The sequence below is a fragment of the Cryptomeria japonica genome, chromosome 9 (genome assembly GCF_030272615.1).
Source record: "Cryptomeria japonica chromosome 9, Sugi_1.0, whole genome shotgun sequence".
NCBI classification, from domain to species: Eukaryota; Viridiplantae; Streptophyta; class Pinopsida; order Cupressales; family Cupressaceae; genus Cryptomeria; species Cryptomeria japonica.
Genome location: NC_081413.1, coordinates 534,862,589 through 534,885,948, shown reverse-complemented (window position 1 = coordinate 534,885,948; position 23,360 = coordinate 534,862,589). Strand labels below are relative to the sequence as shown.

The 23,360-nt window shown below is 35.7% G+C and overlaps 1 protein-coding gene across 2 annotated transcripts; it reads left to right on the top strand.

Moving 5' to 3' along the window:
* The first annotated feature begins 2,017 nt into the window (after positions 1-2,017).
* Positions 2,018-7,581, top strand: LOC131077082 (serine carboxypeptidase-like 45). Of its 2 annotated transcripts, none has more exons than XM_058014499.2 (10): positions 2,018-3,745; positions 4,013-4,114; positions 4,277-4,372; positions 4,485-4,577; positions 4,715-4,794; positions 5,697-5,978; positions 6,061-6,212; positions 6,666-6,758; positions 7,054-7,171; positions 7,255-7,581. In XM_058014499.2, exons 1-10 carry the CDS (start codon positions 3,472-3,474, stop codon positions 7,402-7,404), a joined length of 1,440 nt encoding a protein of 479 aa, XP_057870482.1. In that variant the 5' UTR covers positions 2,018-3,471; the 3' UTR covers positions 7,405-7,581. The 2 variants fall into 2 exon arrangements, with proteins under 2 accessions (XP_057870482.1, XP_057870483.1); XM_058014500.2 differs by having other exon boundaries at positions 2,022-3,745; positions 6,064-6,212.
* Positions 7,582-23,360: the final 15,779 nt, after the last annotated feature.

Here is a 23,360-nt window from a genome sequence, read left to right as displayed (position 1 = left end):
ATGGTTGGTCCTTTGTATACAATGTAACATAGTAAGCCTTGTAGTGAACATATTGATCCTTAATACATGAGATGTATGAGGTGTGGACCACATAATCAAATCCTCACTCATTAATCTAATAGTGTCATTCAACTATTCATAATGGTATCTTTTTCGGATTGTGTATTGCTTCCCACTATTAATTTAAAAAAGAGAAGTTAAACTCCTAGACACATACATTTTTATCAGGCCTCAATATTTTAATATTCTGATGACTAGTCAACTCTCCCACAAACAAATCCATTATTATTTAAATAAATTAAAAATTATAAAATATACTAGTTAAATATTTTTTATTAATATATTAAATTATATCTTCCATTACAAAGTAAATAAATTAAAAATTATAAAATATACTAGTTAAATATTTTGTATTAATATATTAAATTATATCTTCCATTACAAAGTAAAAAACTAAACCCTATATTTGATATTGCCAATTTAATGACTAAAAGCATACTCTATCAACAAAACCTAAATTCTTATCTATAAAAAATATTTACATATTAAATTTTGCACTTGTTTATAATATAATTAAACTAAAACTAGAATACTAATACCAAAAAATAAGAAATCGTATAAAACAAACAAAGATTGATTATCTTGATCAAAACTTAAATATAATTTTTTATTTTCAATAATTCACCTACTAATAAGAATATATTCAAGCTTGATTTAAATGAACTTACAACAAAACACGATGGTATCTATGGAGCCACCACAATGCACCTGTAAGTAGTGTATATTATAAGTTGGACTTATAATATACACTACTTACAGGTGCATTGTGGTGGCTCCATAGTCATTTTAGTGGTGTCTATGTAGCCACTACAATGCACTGCACGTAATGTATATTATAAGTTGGACTTATAATATACAATATGGATGGATGCATTGTGGTGGCCTCGTAGCCATTTCAGTCATGTCTATGAGCCCACCACAATGCATTGTCGTCGTAGTGTGTATTATAAGTTGGACAAATAATATACACTATGGACACCCATCACAGTATACATTATAAGTTGGACTTATAATATACACTACAAACATGTGCATTATGGTGGATCCATAGCCATTTCAGCGGTGTCTATAAGGCCACTACAATGCATTGCACATAATGTATATTGTAAGTTGGACTTATAATATACACTATGGACAGATCCATTGTGGTAGTCTCGTAGCCATTTCGACTGTCTATGAGTCCACCACAATGCACTACCGTCATAATGTATATCATAAACTGAACATATAATATATACTATGAATAGATACATTGTGATGGTCCTATAACCATTTCAACAAAAACAAAAGTGTCTATGAAGAAACTTATTCTACTTGAACCTACAACAAAAGGACCATGTGATATAAACAAAGGTGTGCTTATATAGAATATGGTATAGATAAAGAGCAATCCATAAACCAATACGTATAGTCTTCCTTTTAAACTTATCTTGGCAGAGTACAAGGAGGCTTCTTCCATATCTTGGTCGGCTGACTTGCAGAACCACAAATGTCATATCCTCGTGGGCCAAGCCCCCCCCTCAACTATGAGTGCGCACCTAATTATTTATTGCCTCTCATGCTCTGGTACTTTTTAAAAGTCTCCAAATGGGCCAAATTTCAACTCATGACTTTGATAGATTAGTTCATATTGTGGAAATTTGTTTGCTTCACTTAATTTATAAAACTATGAAAACTTCATTGGTAAGCAACATAGGTTTTGCAACTTGTGCTCTTTGAAATACTCAATGCCTTTGCAGAAATTTTTTTTATTGATTTTCTCAGCAGAGGAATCCAAACAAGGCTTTGGATAATAGGTTTAAGGTGGAATTGGCATGACTCTGAAATGCAATTCTGGCCCATTATTTGTTATCTTTATCAATTCATGAGTGGCACGCCTGCACTCAGAGCCATTATCACAACTTTTTCATCATACCTGCTCACTATTCCTCTCATCATAATATTCTACTCATAAAGTTGGGGTTTTTTTTCCTCTTTTCTCCCTTTCCCTGCTCATAATAGCCCGTTTGTTAAAGTTGTTTTATTTTTTTGTTTTTTGTTTTCCTTTTAGCATGTTCACATGCTGATGCAGCAACAAGCATGACAAATGCAAGGGGAAGATTCAATAGAAGAAGCCAGTACAGTATCACATGTGACCTTTTTGTGACTCCCATTTGTTTGCAAGTGGCCACACATTCCCATACAACGCTGTCCAACTGGTAGGTTTTTGTCCTTGGCTATGGTGGGCCTCATTTGCTGTGGATTTTTGCAGGTTCAGAGGAATGGTCTTGTTGGATGCTCATGATACATTGTGTTGTGCTCAAAAAGTAGACGGTATCACCTATAATGGGCAGGCTAAAATAGTGCTGATCCTATTAGGTCTGACTTTGGGGCTAGTGCCCAACAAGTAGGTTAAAACAGGGAGTAGTTTTGTAGTCAGGTTTATCTGCGACTTTATTGTTTATGATCCATTGAAAACAGAAAAGATGGATCTTTATGGCCCAATAAAACAAAACCAAGTTGCAAAATTAGGTCCATTTTTAGTACAAAACACTGTACACACCAGTAGCCAGTTGGTAGACTGCTTTTTTTCTTTGGATTATTCAAAATCTCTCCATAGAAGCAGTATGGCTGTGATATCCTTATCAGCAGGCATTTGAAAGTTAGGTCCATATGTTTCCAAGTAGATGCTTTGCCTTGTCAGTTGGATTGCCTAGATAGCAAATATTAGAAAAAGGGAAAATAAAACTTACTAATCACATTGAAAAGAAAACCCTTGAAGACTCCCAAGATGATAAAGATTAGAAAAAACGGCTACATTGGAAAGAAAATCCAGATTTAAGTACAAGCAATCCCCTTGCTCAAACAATGCTGCTATTTTATTTCACAGATATTTGATCAGAAGACTTGAATTAGGAGCTTTGACTAGACAAAATCATACTAACTTCGAGGTGAAATTGTTTAAAACTAACACAAATTCTAATTTCATTCTTTTGGAATGATTCAAGCATAGTGTTCAACTGACCTCTTAATGGGGTCCAATTCATGCACTCAATGGAATCCTATCCACGCAAATCAGCAGTGTGAATGTAGAAAACCAATCAATACGCCGTTTGCTCTAGTCAAACACGCCATCTTAAACACTAAGAATTTCTTGATTAGAATTTGGTTTCCTTAATAACTTGGAAATTTCGTGTCAGTACATCACTTTTTTGCCCCTTATCTATGAAGGGACACACGGGTTTTCAGATGTGAATCTGCTGTGGTTTGGAGAACAATTTTGTTTCCATGTGTGACTTTTTTTTGTGAGCTTCCGCATTGAAGAGGCAAGAGGTACAAACTTTGATGGATCCAACCACAATGCCCAGTTGATTCAAGTATACAGTTTAGAACTGAATCACTTGAATCTTTCTTTCGGCGACAAAGTAGTTTATGGACACCATGTCCTTCACTATGCATGTTCCTCGTGGGCAGACCTGTGAATTGAAGGTGACAGTAACCATCTTAGCATTGCTCTTCATAAAAGTCTTGTCAGCTCCTCAAAGTGATCTGGTGGATAGTCTTCCAGGACAACCACCTGTGCCGTTCAAACAATATGCAGGATATGTCACAGTAGACCAAAGAAGTGACAGGGCTCTGTTCTATTACTTTGTTGAAGCAGAGACAGAACCAGATTTGAAGCCTTTGGTTCTTTGGCTCAATGGAGGTTAGTGAATGGCTATCTAAACTATTTAAATTGGTTGTTATCTGAGGAGAAACAGGTAGGTCTTGTCATGTCCATCCAAATAAGGACATATAAAGTTACAAGGTTGAGAACTGTTTAGAATAGGAGTCTTTGTTTGGGAGATTGAAAGCAATACCATGAGACTCGATTGCATTACTTGATGGTCTTCCTTATGCACTTCTTTGCTTATTTTGAATAATTTCGTTCTGTTATCATAACTGTTTGGATCTACATCTTGAAAAATTACAGGGCCAGGATGTTCATCATTCGGTGTTGGGGCATTTTCTGAGAATGGCCCATTTCAACCCAAGGGAGACAAATTGGTCAGAAATGGCTATAGTTGGAACAAAGGTATACTGGGTTACTAATCAGATGATTCTATCATAAGAATTTAGAAACACATTTATGAGAATTTATTGCATTGTGTGGCAATATGTTTGATGTGTAAACTAGTTCACAATTTTGGATGTCTCATTAATAGCTGAGGCGAATGGTAAAATTTGACCTATGCAGAAGCAAATGTTCTGTATTTGGAGAGTCCTGCAGGAGTTGGATTTTCTTATTCTAGTGATCAAAGTTACTATGTGGGTGTGAATGACACTCTAACAGGTAACCACCACTTGTTTTTATTCTGTATCTATGCTCAGATGCAGTAACAACATGATGGCTTTTCTATCATGTTTCTATACCCCATGTTTCTTATGTTTTGATTGATTTGCAGCCAATGATAACCTGCTATTTCTTCTGGGATGGTTTAAAAAGTTTCCAGAGTACAAAACCAGAGAGCTTTATTTGACAGGGGAAAGTTATGCAGGTGAAGTTTGTGACTGAAGCTTAGCTTCACCTTAATAAATTCCATAGCTGATATATGTGGCAAGTTCAACTGAATTGCAGAATATTTTCTGTACACCATACTGATTTTAGTGTTTTATTGGCTCTTTTCTGAAGCAGGGCACTATATTCCTCAATTGGCAGATCTTATTGTCAGGGCCAACAGAAAACAGAAGGTCTTCAATTTGAAGGGTGTAGCTGTAAGTTTTATTCCATGTTGAATTAAATGTAAAATGTTCTTAAAGAGGTTCAGTAGGGTCAGCCTGCAGCCAGATGGAGAAACTAAATTTATTAGTATTCTTTTTTCCAAGAGGGCATTTAAGATTATGGGTTTTGATTGTGTTCATACTTTTTCTATTTAGTACACCATGAAGAAATTTGGATTGTTCTGTTACCATAACTCGTATATGAAAAATGCAGACCTATTTACTGTCCAATATACAGATATACTTCTGGGTCTATCAAGTCTACGGCTGAGATTGGGAAGAACATGGTCATTCTGGCCTGAGCCTTAGATCCTGAGGTGTTTTAAACTGATATCTGTATTAATGGCATCTGAGCTACCCTATTTTTAACCCACGTTCTCACAACACTACTAAAGTCATTGGCAGGGGCCCAGGAAGATATAACTCCTCTCACTCAACCAGGTAGGCTGATCAACTCCTAACCTACTTGTCCAATCACCATGATTATCCTTTAGCTACGGTATTGGTGATTCAAACATCCTATATCTCTAATCATGTAGGAACAAGGTGCCCCCACGCTAACCCAAATGTTATTACTATGTCCAGTACAAACAAGGCCTCTAAAACTTTTCCAACAAGAAATACGGACCAGTAGTTTGACTAAAGCAAGGTTTTACTTCTAATCTGAATTAGGTGTTAAAATGACTTGACAGATACCAAAGAGCAAAAGGGTACACACCCATAGCTTAAAAACTTTAAAAAATATACATTTACAGCCTTCCATCGGATGCCCTCTACAAAAAAATCAAAGGACCCCATTTTTACTAAAGCTAGCAAGCATTGACTTTGTTAGAAAGCATCCATTCCAATCTGCTATGATCAGTGTTAAGCTCGCGTTGTGATGGGAAAATGTGCAGATAGGCAACCCGCTGCTGGATTTCTACACAGACTTCAATGCAAGAGCGGAATACTACTGGTCACATGGTCTCATATCTGATCCCACATACAAAATGATGATTACAGACTGCAACTACACTCGCTATGTAGATGAATATTACAGAGGCAGCGTTTCCAACACCTGTGAGCAGATCCATGCAATCGTCGACATGGAAGTCAGTCGATATGTCGACCGCTACGATGTGACTCTCGACGTCTGTATCACCTCCCTCCTCATGCAATCCAAATTGCTCAGAGCTCAGGTATCTTGTATTTTTCATTAATTTCATGTAAAAGCTATATGTAATCACCAAAGTTTCACTAAAACAATGAAGTATTTGCTAGCAGGGGAACAGGGCCAGAATAGAAACTAAAAGAGTAGAACCAGACGTTTGTGTCCAAGACGAAGCCACAACATATCTCAATAGGCCAGAAGTACAGAAGGCATTCCATGCGCGCCTCACTGGAGGCGTCAGTAGCTGGCAGGCCTGCAGCGAGTAAATCTGAATTCCCGTCTGTAGTAAATATAATTTAAAAAGGAAAACTTTTTTTTATCTTGTAATTTCTGATGGGGTATTACTGAAATTGAAATTAAAGATCAATTTTTTATTTTTGATAATCTATACAGCTTCTTGTTGATGTTTTTAGATTTGATTGCTTTGTCATCCATCATCAGGATAGTAGTAGAAAGCTGTTCTGTGATCCAAAATATTGTAGAAATAACAAGAAGAAGAAATTGAAATCATTGCACACTGGTAGTAGACATGAGGTTTTCACAGATAATGAGAATGGGTGATATGTTTGGGTAGAAAATTCTGTTCATTTTATTGAAATCAATATGGTAGATCATGTCCAGATACATGACATTCTATTGAACTGTGAAAATATAAACTCTTTAGGAATCTAATTTATCCAGAGATCTCACAAATTAACCTGATTTTATTTCACAGTGTGCTTCAATACGATCATCTCAATCTCGAGATACCCACCACAGGGTTGCTGGGTAAACTTGTAGATGCTGGTATAAGAGTATTAATTTACAGGTAACATTTTCATCTTTGTAATTGAAAAAGTTTAATAATTAGTGCATTGGAGTACATCGTGAGCGTCACGTAATGAGTGATAAGTTGGTTATTCATTTTCATATATGAGATGGATTTTCATAATGAATTTGTTTGAACTAGTATTTATGAAATATAGAACAATGAATTTGAATAAAAAATTATGCAATTGAAATAGCCTATAAGTACTAGTTACATTCAACCTTATGTACACATTATGCTTTCTAGTTAGTTATATTGGGTTTTAAGACATTTTTTTTGTGGGGTATATATACAGTGGAGATCAGGATTCAGTGATTCCTCTAATTGGGTCACGGACATTGATAACCAATCTTGCTTCAGATATGCAGCTGAACACAACAGTTCCTTACCGTGTCTGGTTTGAAGGGAAGCAGGTATATCTCTGCTAAAAGAAGGCAATTATCTTTCTGTGAATATTATTTCAAATCAACCTGGTTAACATGCTAGGGTTTTTCAGGTGGCAGGATGGACACAGGAATACAGCAACATTCTGTCATTTGCAACGGTGAGAGGAGCAGCTCATGAAGTTCCCTTCTCTCAGCCAGAGAGATCCCTCGTCTTATTGAAGGCCTTCCTCTCTGGCCAACCTCTGCCCACCAATTTCTAAGCCATAGTGCCTCCATGCACACTGTATATTCAATAAGAATGTCCATCTGTATTTCAAAGCTGTCTGATATGTTGCTGTATTTCGATCATTTAATGCTTGGACATAAATGAGTAATATGTGATGTAACATCTTTTTAGTGCAATCAATGGATAAGATATAAATTACATGTGATCAAAACTTGGAAGTTAACAAGTTGATGCAGACACACCAGACAGCTCACAAAAGAACACCCCACTCCATAGTTTCTAATAAGCAGGTAAGCAAATAGATGTAAACCTGGCTATAGAACTGATTCACATGACAAAGATCAAGCCCCTGTGCAATTTCTGAACTTAAAAACAACACAGAATTCAATTCTTTCAGCATGCACACAATCAAGTATTGCATTTGGGGCACCAGTCATTATCTTATTGCTCTCTTGATATTTGTTGCTATCATTGCACAAGTTAGGGTTATTAAGTTCTTCACTCCTAACAATTATTATAAATGGAAAGTAAAAAATAGAACAATTTTTCAATCTAATGTATTAAACACAAATATATATAGAAATAAAAAATAAAATATTTTAATTTTTTTTCATAGTGTCCACTTTGTGGGGCCAATCTTCTAATAGAACATTCACTCTAATTATAAGTATCCAAGCTACCAAATACTTGCAACATATAGAGCCTGACAAAGATGACACTTATAATCACATGTATGTGAGACAATTATTTTATTGTAACTAGTAAAATGACTTCCAAAGCATAGGCATCAATCCTTATTTAATATTATATATGGGTGACTTGCAAAACATATGCGCCCTATTAATTTACTAACTACCATATTGCATATTAGGGTTTATAACATTAGTTCCCCTTTGAAAAGCTTAGTTCTTAAAGCTTGAGATGAGACAACTTAGATGAAATGGTAGTGGGTTCTCATTGTCATTTTGAGCCCTTCCTTATCATCATCTAAGTGTATTTAAAAACCTCACAAGTCTATGCTTCTATATTGTGCATTTGACCCATTGTTTATAACCAATTTAAGATATCCTGAATGGGTCCTTTACGTGTCAAAAGATGAAAATTCATAAAAAATCCAATGTAAGTTGTTTCTAGTATTTTCCCTAGTGTTAAGTGTTGTTTTGATCTTTCAAAATTTTAAGGTTGCCCATACCTTTATATTGTCCTCTTCCTTATTGATCTCAACAAGCCACTTAAGTGTCTATCAAATTTTGTCTAAGTGTTTCAAATTTTTGCATCTTTGTGTCCTTGTTGGACTTGTCATCCTTGGTGTGTTTTTCTTTGAAAGTTTGATTTCCCTTATAGGTTCGTTTTGTGAAGTTTTTAGGGTTTTACATACCTCAATACCATTCCATTGGCATGTGGTATTTAACATCCCTTTAATCCTTGAAGGATGAAATTCATAAAAATTCTGTCATTTTCATCCATTAGACTTTTAGGCTTCGTCATTTGTCTCTTCCATTGGTACTCATTCGATTACATATCCACTTCTCGATCCTCAATACTTTGCACTTCAAAAATTATTTTTTCTTGTGCACTTCCTCATTTATCTTATTGGAGTCAAATTTTTGACCTTTCCTTAAATTGGTATCAAGTTAAGCCCCATCTAAAACTTCGATCCCAACATACTGAAAGCTTTTCCCTTGTCAATGTTCCCTTGTCGACCTTCCCATCTCACATCTCTCCTAGCGTTACTTCTCTATCATCCTTAACTCCCCAACCATGACATACCAATGCCTTGTTCCTTTTTAAGATTTCAAGTTTGGTTATCTCGACATGCTTGTCAAACCTTCCTTCCTTGACATGCCAAATATTGAAACTTTATCATTTAAGCACAAAACATCCCACCTACCCTCAAGATGACTCAAAAATATCATTAATGCATTTTCAATTCTTCTCACCAACTAGCAAATCAGATCTAACAACACCAAGAAATCATTCTTATGCAAGTTGGCATAGATTAAAAGAAGAAAAGTAGTGTTTAGCCACATGTCATGATTTATTGTAGTGGTGATCATTAAGTCCAAGAATTCATGTCTTATCTCATGACACTTTTCAATATTTCTTTCATGATAGTTTTAATTAAATGTAAAAATAATTTGAAGGCCACTTGGAAACCCTTTAGAATTTGTCGTCCAACATGATAATAATAGAGAAACAACAAGCCATAAAAAGGCTATAGCAATAAGGAGCAAAACATAATTGAATTGGCCTTAAGACAAGAGAGGCCCCAATAGAACCAAACATCAAAACAATAACAAGCCACACTAGTAGAGGAGGTTTGAAGCTAAGCCTAACCACTGAATTTTAAAATGAAGCTTGACCCAAATGGGTAATTCTAAGATTCATAGAAGAATCCATCTCATCCACCAAATATGGAATATTTCTATCCTTGAGGGGGTCTCCCCTTAAGACCTCAACCAGTTCCTCACCATCCAAACCCTTACCAAGAGTCAAGGAGGAATCATGAACTACAACATCTTGTTTGTCCCTTGAAGGGACCTCTTAGAATTATCTATGAGACTTACACCATAGAAGCCCAAATCATTCCCTTCAAAAAAAATTATTTTCAAAAGAAGGGAGGGAATCTTTCTAAACCTAACATGAGTGAGAGAAATATCCAACTCTATGGCAGTGAGAGAACACCAAAGAAGAATATTCAAAGTGAATATCTACTCCCAAATATCCAACTTGAAATATAACTTAATCATGTTTAGTAGAAGCTTAACAAATTCAACACAAACACAAAAGTTAGAAAAAACTAAGCACTTCATGTCTTTCATGACCTTATCTATGATTTTAAAAGAACAAAGCATTATTAATACCTTTAAATATCTCTTCATGTCTATATTATAGAGGAAGCACTAGGAGCCTTACCCAAATAGGGACCCAATTGAATTTTTCTTTAGATTCATTATATCTAATAGTCATGTAGTGTCATAAATAGTACGAGTCCTTAATTAATGAGTTCAATTTCACACTCTCCTAGCACCCATTTTAGTGTTTCCCACTCTTATATGCATTATAAGACCTTTTCTAGCATTAAATTTAATATTTAACTCAAGAATATGTGTCCTTTCTTATTTTAAAGCACCAACACACTCGTATTTGTGCCCTTATTTTAAGTGTCATTTATCTTATATCATTTTGATTCTATATGGGTCCTATCCCATCTTAAATTTCAAAACACTTCCCCCCCCCCCCCCCCCCCACTTTAATATTGTTGTTTTTCATATAAATTACAGATCCAATATCAAGGCCCTATGATCTCACTTCCCTAAAAATTAAGGCCTATTTTGTCAAGAATATGGCAATCACCACACAATGTCCAACACTTTTTAGCTGAAATTTTGAGAGATTAATGTGTTGACCTTAGCATTTCCAAATCTATCATCAAAGTTAGAAAATGATTATTTTAAGCTGGCATTTTATCAATTTAAAGTTGAAAATTCATATCTGAGCAAGTTACACGCTTAAAATTGTAATATTGGTAGAGAGTCATTGCGCATAATCATATTACCTATTATATTAGGACCTATTAATTTATCCATAGTTATCCATGTCATGCCCTATATGTTGACATAAAACATTAGTTTGCGGGTTTATGCAATGGATTTATTGTATCATCTTTTAGGTGGTTGACCTAATTGTTTAGGTCCCGGGTTGGTATAAATATGATGTAATCTCTTTGTAGATCATGGCATGTGGTATGGGACAAAGGATTATCTATGTGTGAATAAATTTGTAATCATATGCAAAAGGTTTGGTGATCAAATTGGGTTTGTATAAGAGGTTTAAGACCTCCGATATTGAGCTTAACCGGAATTGTACTCAGGCATAGGAGATGCTATTCTTGCAGTTCATTCTTATTTTCGGATTGTAGTCTAGATATCTTTCAGTGAGGCTCCTTTGTGATGAGTAGTGCGCTCTAGGTTGTTGTCCTTCTTGCATGTGTAGGCCTCTTATTGTAATCACATAATCTGTCATCCACATACTCTTTCATAAAAATAAAATTAAATCCTCATTTGTGATATCAATTAGAGATGCAACTTTATGATATCTATATGACGTGTCATCAACATTTTATTCATCATGATGGAAGCTTCAAGGAATGATGGAGGATGATAGGGAGTCACCAATTTATTATTGGCATGTACCTCTCCCTAAGGGGTTGGGTATGATTTTATGTCATTCTTACATTTCTACAATTTAGCTTCAAAACTAAGTCTTATTATTGAGTAATGTAATTCATGCATTCTTGAGTTAATTCATGCATCACATTTGATCATTTCATTTAGGGTTTTCTCTAAAGATACTTGAGTAGGACTCTAGTTTATGTTTATGCATTTAAGCACGACACAATCTTAGACACACTTAAGATTTAGAGCACACGCTATCGTTTTCATATTCAACCTAGCTATTCGTGGAGGTGGAAATCACCAAAACAAGGGCATGATCGAGGCAAGCCCCTATATAGCCATAACCCCTCCTCTCTATTTTGCAGGTTCGGCTACATGTCTCTGTCAAAGTCTAGAGAGGAAAATTCTTAAGAGCAAGAAACAATCCAAACCTGTACAAATCTCATCAAAAAGTACTTGGACACTAGCAATTAGTGCCCCAATCCACCAAGACTAGGGTGCCTAGTGCCATATTCCTCTCAGTTCAAGCTCAAATCCGATAGAAAGAAAATTCAGAATCTCAAGGTTTTAGATCTGATCTCTGAGCTCAATTGTTCACCAATTAGGACTAGGACACTTAGCCACATTGTTCACCCAGTTTTAGCCCTTCTTTCAAGCATACATGCATTTTTGAGTCTCTATTATATTTTTTTATCATTATGTAGCTTTCAATTTTTGTATCAAATGGTTTTATCAATTTATGTGTTCATTTATGCATGCTTAGGACCTAGTTAGTTTACATTTTGAATCAAACAAGAAATATTTCAAGCAACAAAGGAGTAGAGCCCAAGGGTTTCTTCTCTCTTTGGGTAAGAGTTAGTCAAGAATATACCCCTTTAGAGGCTTGAATTCCAACATTTAATGAAAGAGGGTTTGGCCCTAATTGACTTGATAGATAGTTTAGTCCATCCCTTTTTCACCATTAAGCAAGTCCATCTTCTAAAAACGAGGCTAAATTTTCCAAAGAACTAAGGCCTATGCAACATAGCACCCTTGCTCACTTTAGGGTCCTAGAAGGAGAAAAGGAAGAACTTGTTAGGTATAGTAGCCAGCTACAATCAACCAATGACATGCCCTCACTTCAAAGCCCAACTACGAATAGAGTCTATATTCAGATATGAACCTAAGAACCTCTCAATGACAACATTCTTTATAGAAGCAACAATTTTATTGACTAAGGCATATATAATTTGAACCAAAAGGCAAGAAACTACAAGAGTATCCTAGTTAAGAACAATCATACCAACCAAAGGCTCCGTAGAAGGAAAACCATCCATCTTAGGATCAACCAAAGGATCCTTGAATGTGCCAACAAAATATGAGGCAACGACATCCCACAATAATAGAAAGACAACAAGAGAAATAAGGGACAGATCAAAGGGCCCCTCTATAGAGTGAAGTCCACTCCAATATCAAGAGGAGATGTTTCCTAAAAAAATGGCCGATAAAAAATGGGACCCCTACCACATGCAACTTCCTTGCTCAAAGTTCTAATAAGAGGATTCGAGTCCTAGGAGAGGAAACCCTTTTGAAGACCAAGCATCGAGAATCCATTCAAAGAATCACTCTAAACACTACAAATTTTCTTCCATTAAGATGTCCAAAAGTGGCTCATCCTTGTCCTTCTCAACATCCCAAAAATCCTCCCATTATTTGCCACCCTCAAAATCCTCTCCATCCTGATCCTCATCATCTTCTAAACTCTCGCTACCACTTGTTATGCCCTACATATCTACCCCCATCATTTTCTTTGGCATGAAAATGCGGGTCCCCCTTTTCCTATCTTTTGTTTTCTTTCTTTTTGACTTCTCTTGTGTTTTTGCTTTGGACACTTCAGAACCCCGAAACCCTTCTGAGGTGCCCTTTTGTTTTTTTTGTCTCCACTTCGGAACCCTAGAACCCCAAAGTTCTGAAGTAGTCTCTGTGCCTTTGTGTTTTTGTTAAGACCTCAAAACTTCGGAACCCTGAAGTCTTGTTTGTGTTGTTTTGTGAAGACCCCGAAACCCCAAAGTTCCGAAGTCTTCTTTTTCTTCCTTGTGTGGAAGCATCGGAATTTCGGAATCCAAGAATCCCGAGTTCTTCATATTTTGTTGGGTTTTTGTTTGATTTTTGAAATTTTGGGTTCTCGAAATCCCGAACTCGCTTTGTGTGTCATCTCGGAACTTCGGAACCCCAGAGTCCCAAGATGTCATTTTTCATTCGTGTTAGGGCATCGAAACCTCAAATCCCCGGAGTTATGAGCTACCCTTTGTTTTTTCTCAAGATTCCGGAACCCTGGAATCCTGAGGTCGTGTTAAGTGAGGTTGTACGGTCACCAAAGAAGGGGGTATAAATAGGGCAAGATGGGTGATTTTCATTCATTTGTGCACTCCTTCGTTGTGAAATTCAAACTCTCCCTTTGCGTGTTTTGCTTCCTCACTCGTTCGTGTTTTCCGCTTCGCTGCCTTGCCAAGTTGGTTGTTTTGTTTTTGTTTCCTCGTTTTTCATGTCATTTTTAGCTAGGGTTAGATTAGATTTTTCCTACTTTCAATAAATTGGCCGATTCGATTTCCTTATTCGTGAAACCCTAAGTTTTGACATTTCGGGACTCCAGAACCTCGGAATCCCAAAACACCTAATTTTTACCCAATCTAGCACCTCGAAACCCCAGAACCCCGGAGTTCCGAAGTGCTCATTTGACAAAGTTTTACCCATCTCGAGATTCCGGAATCCCAAGGTCTGTTTGAAGCTTTCCTACCCAATCCTGGAACTTCAGAACTCCGGAGTTTTGAAACTGATCTTTGGAATATTTTTCTTACCTCAAAGCCCTAGAACCCCAGAGTTCCGAAAAAGTTTGCCTTTTGAGGTCCTTTGCCAACCTCGAAACCCCGTAGTTCCAAAGTTGGCAGTTTGACGCCTTTTCTTAATTTGGGATCCTGGAACCTCGGAATTCTGAAATCCCTTCCTATTTTGCATTTCATAACTTGGGATTCCGGAATCCCAAAATTAGCTATTTTAGAGGTTTTTTAATGTCCCGAAACCCTAGAGTTCCGAAATAGGTGATGATTTGATAATATGGAGTAATAGCTAATTATTGATCTTTTATTGCAGGATAAAGCAGATTGATGGACCCATCCTCAAGCAAGAAGAGGACAAAAGAAGAATCGAAGCTCGACAAAAAGCCTATAACAATAAAACATCAGTACCAAGGGAAGACTCTGGCTTCAAAGTTGGAGGATGAAGTTCAGTGGGTGACCGATACTGAAATCTGTCACATAGAGATCGAAGACATCAGAACTCAACTAGAAGCTGAACCTCATACCCTGGAAGCCCCATATAGAAGGATTAAGAGATTGGGCTTGGTAGAGGCAACTATATTTCCACAAGCTATGCAGTCACCTGAACTCATAATGACTATTACTAAATACTTCTAGTAGGAGACGAGGAAATGTGTTGACGCAAATGGGAATGTGATTGTAGACCTTTCACCTGACATGATAGGAATGACTGCCAGAATACCAGTGAGAGAAAAGGTCTTGGTAACAACGAAAGAGCAGTTTGTTTTTGTATTTGTTAAAAATGCTTCTAATTATAAAAGACACATTAATGAGACATGGCTAGAAGAGCCAAGGAAAATAGGTCTTAAGGCTACCGACATACTGAGAGAAGATTTTCAAGAGCCTCAAAGAGACCTTTTTATTATGTTGAGTAGAGCCTTTGGAAAGAAGACACTTCCACACATGGATGTTCCATTATATGACCATAATTTTGATAGGAAAGAAATATTTTGACTGGCCACAGATAATTTCAGACAGCATCCATAATAAGATGATCATAGTCCTTCAAACAAAGCTCTTCATGACTTCTTACATTATATGGGTGGTCGCTCATGCTGGTAAGTTCTCAAGACTGAAGACTAAAGGAAAATTAGGAGAAGAACCTGGACAAAAAAGTGGGAGAATATTACACTCAATTACCTATCTCTTAGGCTAAGTTGTATTTCAAAAGATTAAATGATGCATTTATTTATGCTGTAATAATAAAACTAATAGGAGATGTAAGATACAGACTAACCCCAGAAGCAATGCAAATGATTAAGGAATGGGGGTGTTGGTTCCTACAAAACCAACGATTTACCTACCTTCAGGTCAACGACTTTATAGGAAACTCATTCCTTCTACCCAAGTATTGTAGCAATTTCCAGACAATTGGTGGGCCTACATGCATTGTTGACTCTGAAACATAAGACGTGGATAACTTTACTTGTGTCTCTAGAACATTATGCATGTCCTAATATACAAGCAGCCAAGGCGACAGAACAAGAGCTTCAAGATTTGAGCTTAAAAGAGTTTAATTACTTAAGGGACCAATGTGACCCATATGATAAACTAAAACAAATGATGTCTATTTCCTACAAGGGTCACAAGCCAGCTTTAGATGATTTTTGGGCTAATTTGTAAGACAACTTTGAGGCAAGAGATATAAAGGATATTATAGGTTGACAGTTCCACAGATATGAAATTTTGAAATTGAAACAAATATCCCAAAGGAGTTAAGGGACAATGGTGAGCTTCTTGATCCTACATTCAAAGAAAATGAAATTGATCAAAGACCCCTTACTCCTTTCAAATGGTCTAGCCAAGAAGAGTTGGATATTAAAACTGTTACTGCAAAGGTTCTGGAGAGAACAAGGAAATGGCTAAGCTTAAGGATTCGTCCAAGTGCTACTAAGGAGAAGAAAAAGGCAAAGCTGTTGATAACCCTCAGACCAAAGTCCACAAAGAATATGGAAGAAGATAGAGGTTTGATTCAAGAAGAATACTTCCACTGATCCGGAGGAGGCAGCGGTACTAATTGACAACCGGGAGCTCAAGAGGCAGTTGGATGCCAAAATGAAAGAGTCAATTCCTGAAAACTGTCACTGAACATGGGATTACTACAAAAATACAAGCTATCCCACGGGCCTCCATAACTCCCATTGTTCCCACCATAGGTATTGTTCCAGGAGAGGGTGCCTCTCAAGAGGAAGCTACTAAAACACAACCTCCTCCTACTTCTTCAATGCAATAGGCTACACCTCCTCCCGTGCCAACCCAAGAACGTGTTATCATCCATAACATTGAGACAGATTCTGATGCAGATGATGAACCAATTGTAGTTGTAGCAAAGAAAATGAAAGTTGAAAAGAAACAAAAAGAACCACAAGAGGATCCTGCTACAACTCAATTAGAAAAACAACCGGAGGTTATAGGAAAGCCAACGGTACAAGTGCAACCAATGGAAATTTATGTATAGGTTATGGGAGAAGAGGCACATGATGCACGTGATGAAAAAGATGAAAGGATGGTCCTTACTCCTCGAGACCAAGAAATATTACTTCAACAACTAGGAGGAAATGAGCAAGGGCACAAGGATGACACAGAAAAACCATTTGAAGAGGAATTTTTTGAGAAGTTGGAAGAGACAGAAACACAACAACAATCGATCCAGATCAAGTCCTGCAAGCTAATCTCACTCAATAGGTTTCTCAAATCCAACAAAGACCACCCACTCCTCCAAATCAGCAAGAGCAACAAGATGACGAGCACCAGGAAGAAGAGCAGGAACAAAATATAGAAGCCCATAGTATCACTGCGGATGTAACGGTGCATGGAGGGGAACAAGACAACTCTATGCCTCAATGGTTAAGTTTCACTTTCAAGAAGAAGGAAAAGGTCATCCTTTCAGATATAACTCTGCAGGATGCAATTACCGAGTTTACGAGGAGAACAAAGAAAGCAAGAACAATTCATCATCTATCAAGGACAGACTCGGGAGATGTAATTGCTATCATAGCAGCACCGACTCAAGATTTTGAGGAAACCTCCCAAGCCACCCCTAGGTACCAAGTATCAGAAGTTAATTTGGGTAGGTAGACTAAGTGGGGGGAGATTGATACTCTAGTTTCTATGAATTCCACTATCCGAACAATAATGGAGAAGGAATACAAAACAAAGGCAGAGGTCAAGGCACAATTAAGGCAATATAAATAGCTAATCAAGGAGATAGCCAAGCCTCTTGATTCTAGAACATCTACTTCATCACTTTTGCAGGGTGATATTAAGGCATTATATGAGATGAGAAAAGTGGCCACAATAGTTAAGACTTGGGCGAAAGATCAATTGAATAAAGTAAAACTATTCTTGTAGTGTACAATGAAAATTGTTGAAGAATCTCATTTTAATGAAAATGCTCTTATTTACTATTCCACAATATGGGAACAACAACATTTTCAGTTGTCCAAACACCATAAGATTCTAAAGAAAGTCATAGGGTTAGAAGAAGAAGTGATTACAAAAGAGGATTTATTGGGAGGAGAGATTATTGATAAATTGCAATCATGTATAGATATTTTAGACCTGAAGATAGAAGTAATGGAGCAAAGTCGCATCAAGGTTCTTAAAGAACATCCTCTACTCCTTGATGTACTTGACCAGTATGAGAAGTTCTTGGTTAAACTGTTGGGAAGACATGGCCGTAGCCTCAAGCAAGACAGAGTGTTGCATCAAGAGGCGGTACTCAACATGTGGGATTCATATGTTGTTGATCATTTTGCAAAGACTATGGAGGTTACTATGGACACAATGAATAGGTATATGTATATAATTTTCCAGTGTCAAGAAGCTAAGACAATAATGGATCAAATGGCCAGCAAGGTGGAAAGTATAAAAGAGACACTTAGAGTATCAAAATTCAAGATAAGTTACATTGTTGACCCACCTACTACTTCCCTGGACTACTTTATCAACAACTACCATAACTATAAGAAGAAGTGAATGATGGACATGTAGTTGTAAAAGGACTAATGCATGTTGGATCACCATCACCGCCACCACAACTGGGTCTTCAACTAATTATGTATCTGGTCCTTGCTTTTTGGGTGTTATTTTTGTATGGTTCAAAATTCTTGTTGTTGAAGTAGTGTTTTAGAAGTGGACATTGAGTACCAGTTTCGTATCACCTAACTGTAGTTCACAGGTAGCGACTTGAATGTCAACTGCGAATCCCTCGTTTTTGTAATCCTAGTTTGTAGGCATGATGCCTTCCTAGAATGTAGGGTAAAACTATAAATTGTAGAATTTGGGCCATTTTGAGGGTCCGTGAACTGATGATTCAAGGCCATTTAGCTAGATAATTTAGTTTTATGCAATTTCTTTCCCATGAACTCTTGAGGATTTTGTCATTCATTTTGCAAAGATTAATACAATACTAGCTTGTGGATTGTCTGATCTACAATACATGTTCTATTGGTTTATGTTCTTCGTAGTCTGGTATCTTCTTTCATTCGAATCAACAACTTGTTATTCCAAGATTTATTATTTCATGAATCATATTGTGCATGTTAATGGTGTATGAGGATAAAACAATAGAGTGATCATATGATCTTGTGATTGCCATTTCCATTCATGTGTGGGTTGTATGACTTCACATATTTGCTAGAACGTCCCTTTTGAATGTTGATTAGATGTTATTGATAATACCTTGTTGTGATCCATTGACTTTGTAGTTCACTAAGTTGTTCAGTATTGGTTTAGTTATTATCTCTTGCTACTCTGATCGATATTTTGAAGTTTCTTTATCAAGTGTAAATTAGAAATACAAAAAAAGGATTTTGTTCATTTTGTTTCAACCAGCAGGCCCCTTGACAGGTACAATCGTATTAGCCACTGAGAGATCCAACATCATTGTGACTCGACTATAGAGACCTTGGAGTAATTAGTCTTCCAATATTGATTTCTTTTCAGGAAAGGTGGTATACATTTCATATTCTACCTGACTATTGGTGAGTGTATCAAAACACACGTCAACACCACTCACAAATGATTCAAAATCCCTGCTCCTACTCCCACTCCTGCTCCTACTATTCTAGCTCACCATTAGCTACTTAGAATACTTTAAAGGTTAACTAAGGTTACAGGTGATAATTTGAAGTGGAAAACGATGAATAAAAGCACAATTGAGTTAATGTGGTTGTCGAGGTTTTAGAACTTGATGCATTCACACTATGTTTTAAATGATTTATAAAGGATTTATAGATTCATTTTAGAATTGTACACTCAAACGTTTTTGCAATCATCACACAAAGTGATAAAGATCAAAATGATGAATATTTTGTTCCTATTAAAGCTACCCTAAATATCTTAACAATGTTGTTCTCACCTACAGATATTAATTGCATTGATGGTGATGGCCTAAGTGACCTCTATAACACTCTTCTACTGTGTCTCTTTAGATCATTCTAATTTCCAAGGCTACGTATCTATATATTTGCAATGGTTTCTCTACAACAAGAAGAAAAACAAACATAAGAGAATTTATTTTTAATATATTTTCTACTCTTTCTAAGTTATAAACTTGCTTAAGCCATGCAATCAATAAAATTTTGTTTTCACCTTTTCTCATCATGTTGTGTATTCTTTAGCTTAGTGATAGGGTTTTGTGGATATTATGCTTCCCTTACCATGTTGCTTAAGTGTTCTTACCTTAATTAAGGAGTAATTTTTTGCCTCTTTTGAGGAGATGCATGATGTGTATGCCTTGTTGGTAAGAACAATTTGTGGATTCTAATCTTTAGGCATGTTTGAGGTCTATTGTTGCTATCTCTTTCCCTCTTGTTGATTGTCAAACTCCTTACCTTCATGCATACTTGCGAGAATTGGAAGAAAATAGAAATTTATGTGATTTTGCAACCTTTTATAGGTTTCATGCACTATTGTGAGAAATAAAAGAAACTAATTAAGTCTTGGTGCATCACCATATTTTATTTTTAGTTTCTTTTCCTTCTCCCTTTTTCCTATGAATTATTAGAGTAGGACTAGGAACTAATTTTAATCTGTGCTAAGTTGGATCAACACCTACACTTGGCTTAGAAGGGATTTGACCATCTCTGAAGGTCTAATATCAAGTTTAGCAAGGTCCCAAACTTGATAGATTATTCCCATTATATCTTTGAAATATTGTTGATGAAAACTCAACAAGGATGTAATTTTAGGTGACACCAATTTTTTGGCATGCTTGGTGGGATTGGTTTAACAAGCCTTACATTATTTAGTTGAGAAAATTGGTATTATTCCTAGCAAGTTTAGTTATTAGATATATTATACAAGCACCCAATGACTCCAAAGTCTCTTGGTTTTCATGATCATGGTAACTATTCATGCCAAATATACAAACAAGATCATGATGTAAAGGTAAGTGTTATAGCTTGTTGGAATTACCTTTATCTTAATCTAGAAAGAAAACCAATAATATGTAACCCTCACCATATTTAAGAGTTTTTTTAAGCACTAATATCAGAATGAAAAGCATACCTACCTCTAGTAGGTTCTCCTAGCCAGATAGAATACTATTACAATCCCCTTCTATGACTACTCTAAGGAGTCAAGTTTTTATCACCTTTAATGTATCATCACCTATGTAAATGTGAGGTACCTTAGATGGCTCCAATGAAGAAAACTTCTCCTTTGTAGAACCCATGTGATAAGAGGCACCCGAGTCAAGTATCCACTATTGTGAAGAACCTGCTCCTCTTGTCCTTTCTATTTGTGATGACATTCCAATAGTATTCTTGAAAAGAATAACTTATTTAACACTACTACTACCATAAAACGCATCTAGAATGTTGCCAATATATGCTTAGTCAAAATATTACAAAGTACAATGTAGTTTTTAGGCTACTTGCTAGTTCCCTAAAAGGTAAGATGTTACAATGGTTAGGGGATTTATGCCAAATCCAATATATATAACTACGATGAAATAGGTGAGAAGATTTGTGATAAATTTGAAAAAAATAGGGGTCATCCATCTCTAGTGGAGAAACTAACTACTATCAAGAGAGCCCCTCATTAACTAATGGGAAACTTGAACTTTAGGTTCTATAAAACTTGAGATAGAATTTTATCCTTATTTAAGCCTTCTCCAAGCTATGCTTTCTTATATTACTTGATAAATTTAAATAGTGATGTGGCTATCATGATAAAATCAATGGGAGAGATAACTTTTCCCAATGCTTATGATATAGATATAAGAGATGAAACAACAAGGTTAATGGATATTTCATTCAGTGTTCAAAGTTACAATGTTATTTTTAGAGTTGATCTCAATATGATTCTTCTTGGACCAAAATGCAATGTAAGCTTTGGGATTTTAACATATGATCAATAAAAAGGAGAGTTATTATAACTCATTTTCTTATCAATGTGTGTAATAAAACTTGTATCATTGGGTAAATTAGTGCTAAGAAGGCCCTTTCCAATAAGGGCTTATTGGATCTAAAGGTTAGGCAAGGATATCCTCTAGTAGCTCACTCAAGTTTTACTTGATATAATTATTCTCATTATCCCATTCAAGGTGGCTCAACTAGAATCTTTTAATTATTTATTTATCTAGTATGAATTTAATTTAGGTTGTAAATGCATCAAAGGAAAATGAGGCTTCCTGTGCTTTGATCAAGGATATATTGATCATAGATGATGACACATTTGATAAGAATCTGCATTCAATTGGTATATTTTCACAACGGGAGTCTTCTTCCTTACCTAAACCTTATATGGTGTCTCTTGATTATGTTGGCTAGATAATAAAACATGCATTTGGATTGAACCTAAGGCTAATAAATTACTAAAAAAAAAAAATTTAACGATTAACATATACAATTTTAGGATAAAATGAACAATCTTTTCAATAGTGAATTTAAGAATGTCTTTTCTAGGCATAGGTATTTAATAGATAATATATTGTTATTACATGCCTTCAGAAGAGAAAAAGTAAGTGGTGTTCAACAATTCCTTCCTAAGATTTATGTATATTTGTTACATGTAGACTATGGTTTTGGTTTGTTTTGATTTTTACTTTGTCTTTTTTAAAATAATTTTTTTTTTTGTTTTTTTGTTTTATAGTGGTTTTGATTTGTTAGTAGTAGTTCATATGTTGAATTTTCACACTCTCACCCCTTCATCAATTGTTTATATTCGTAAATTTAACACTCATATATGGTTATGATTGAGGCTGCCTTATATTTGATAATCCTTGAATTATAGAATTAAAATTTTGGGTTTAAAAAGATGTCAAATGGGTTGAAATAGTTTCTAGTAAATGTCAATTTAAATAAATTTAATCAAAAATCATTTTGACTTTGTACTACTTTTATTTCGATTGAACAATTTTACAACTCTTGGATGTACTTGTGATTTATTACATTAATTTGTAGAAACAATTTATTATAGTACAGATAATCACAACCAATTTTTAAGTGACCCTTTATTATCTGTACGTGTCCCCAACCTATCAACCAAAGGTAATTTTATCTTGAAATTTTAAAAAGAAAAAAAAAAATTCAAAATCTTAATCAAAGGTAATTCATGTATCTCTACTAGGACTATATGCATCTAGATAATTGTAAGAGATGGCTAAGTCTGGGCTAAAAGTACATCTATTGGGACTATAATACCTAGCTAAAAGTGAAGCAATACTTGATGGTGAGCACCATGCCTAGGTATTTGTACATAATGTTTATGTTTCTTTTCTATATTGTTGAGGCTTATAAAATTTGGAAGGTTAAATTAATACACTAGGGGAAGAGCACCAGTAGTCGTCATAGCTAACTTTGCACACCCACATATCCTAAACAGTACATCGGATTTTGATTTATTTATTTTTTAGTTGTCTTTGTATGCGACATTGCTTATAGCTATTGATCTGGCTTTTGGGTAGTAACGATCTGATTTCTACGGGTTGTTATGCGCCAAAAGGTCAA

Excerpts from the sequence above, each read along its gene's own strand:
- LOC131077082 (XM_058014499.2), top strand. The coding sequence starts at position 3,472 with ATGGACACCATGTCCTTCACTATGCATGTTCCTCGTGGGCAGACCTGT. Across the intron at positions 4,578-4,714 it reads GACAGGGGAAAGTTATGCAG|GGCACTATATTCCTCAATTG; the intron begins GTGAAGTTTGTG and ends TTTCTGAAGCAG. Across the intron at positions 4,795-5,696 it reads TCAATTTGAAGGGTGTAGCT|ATAGGCAACCCGCTGCTGGA; the intron begins GTAAGTTTTATT and ends GAAAATGTGCAG.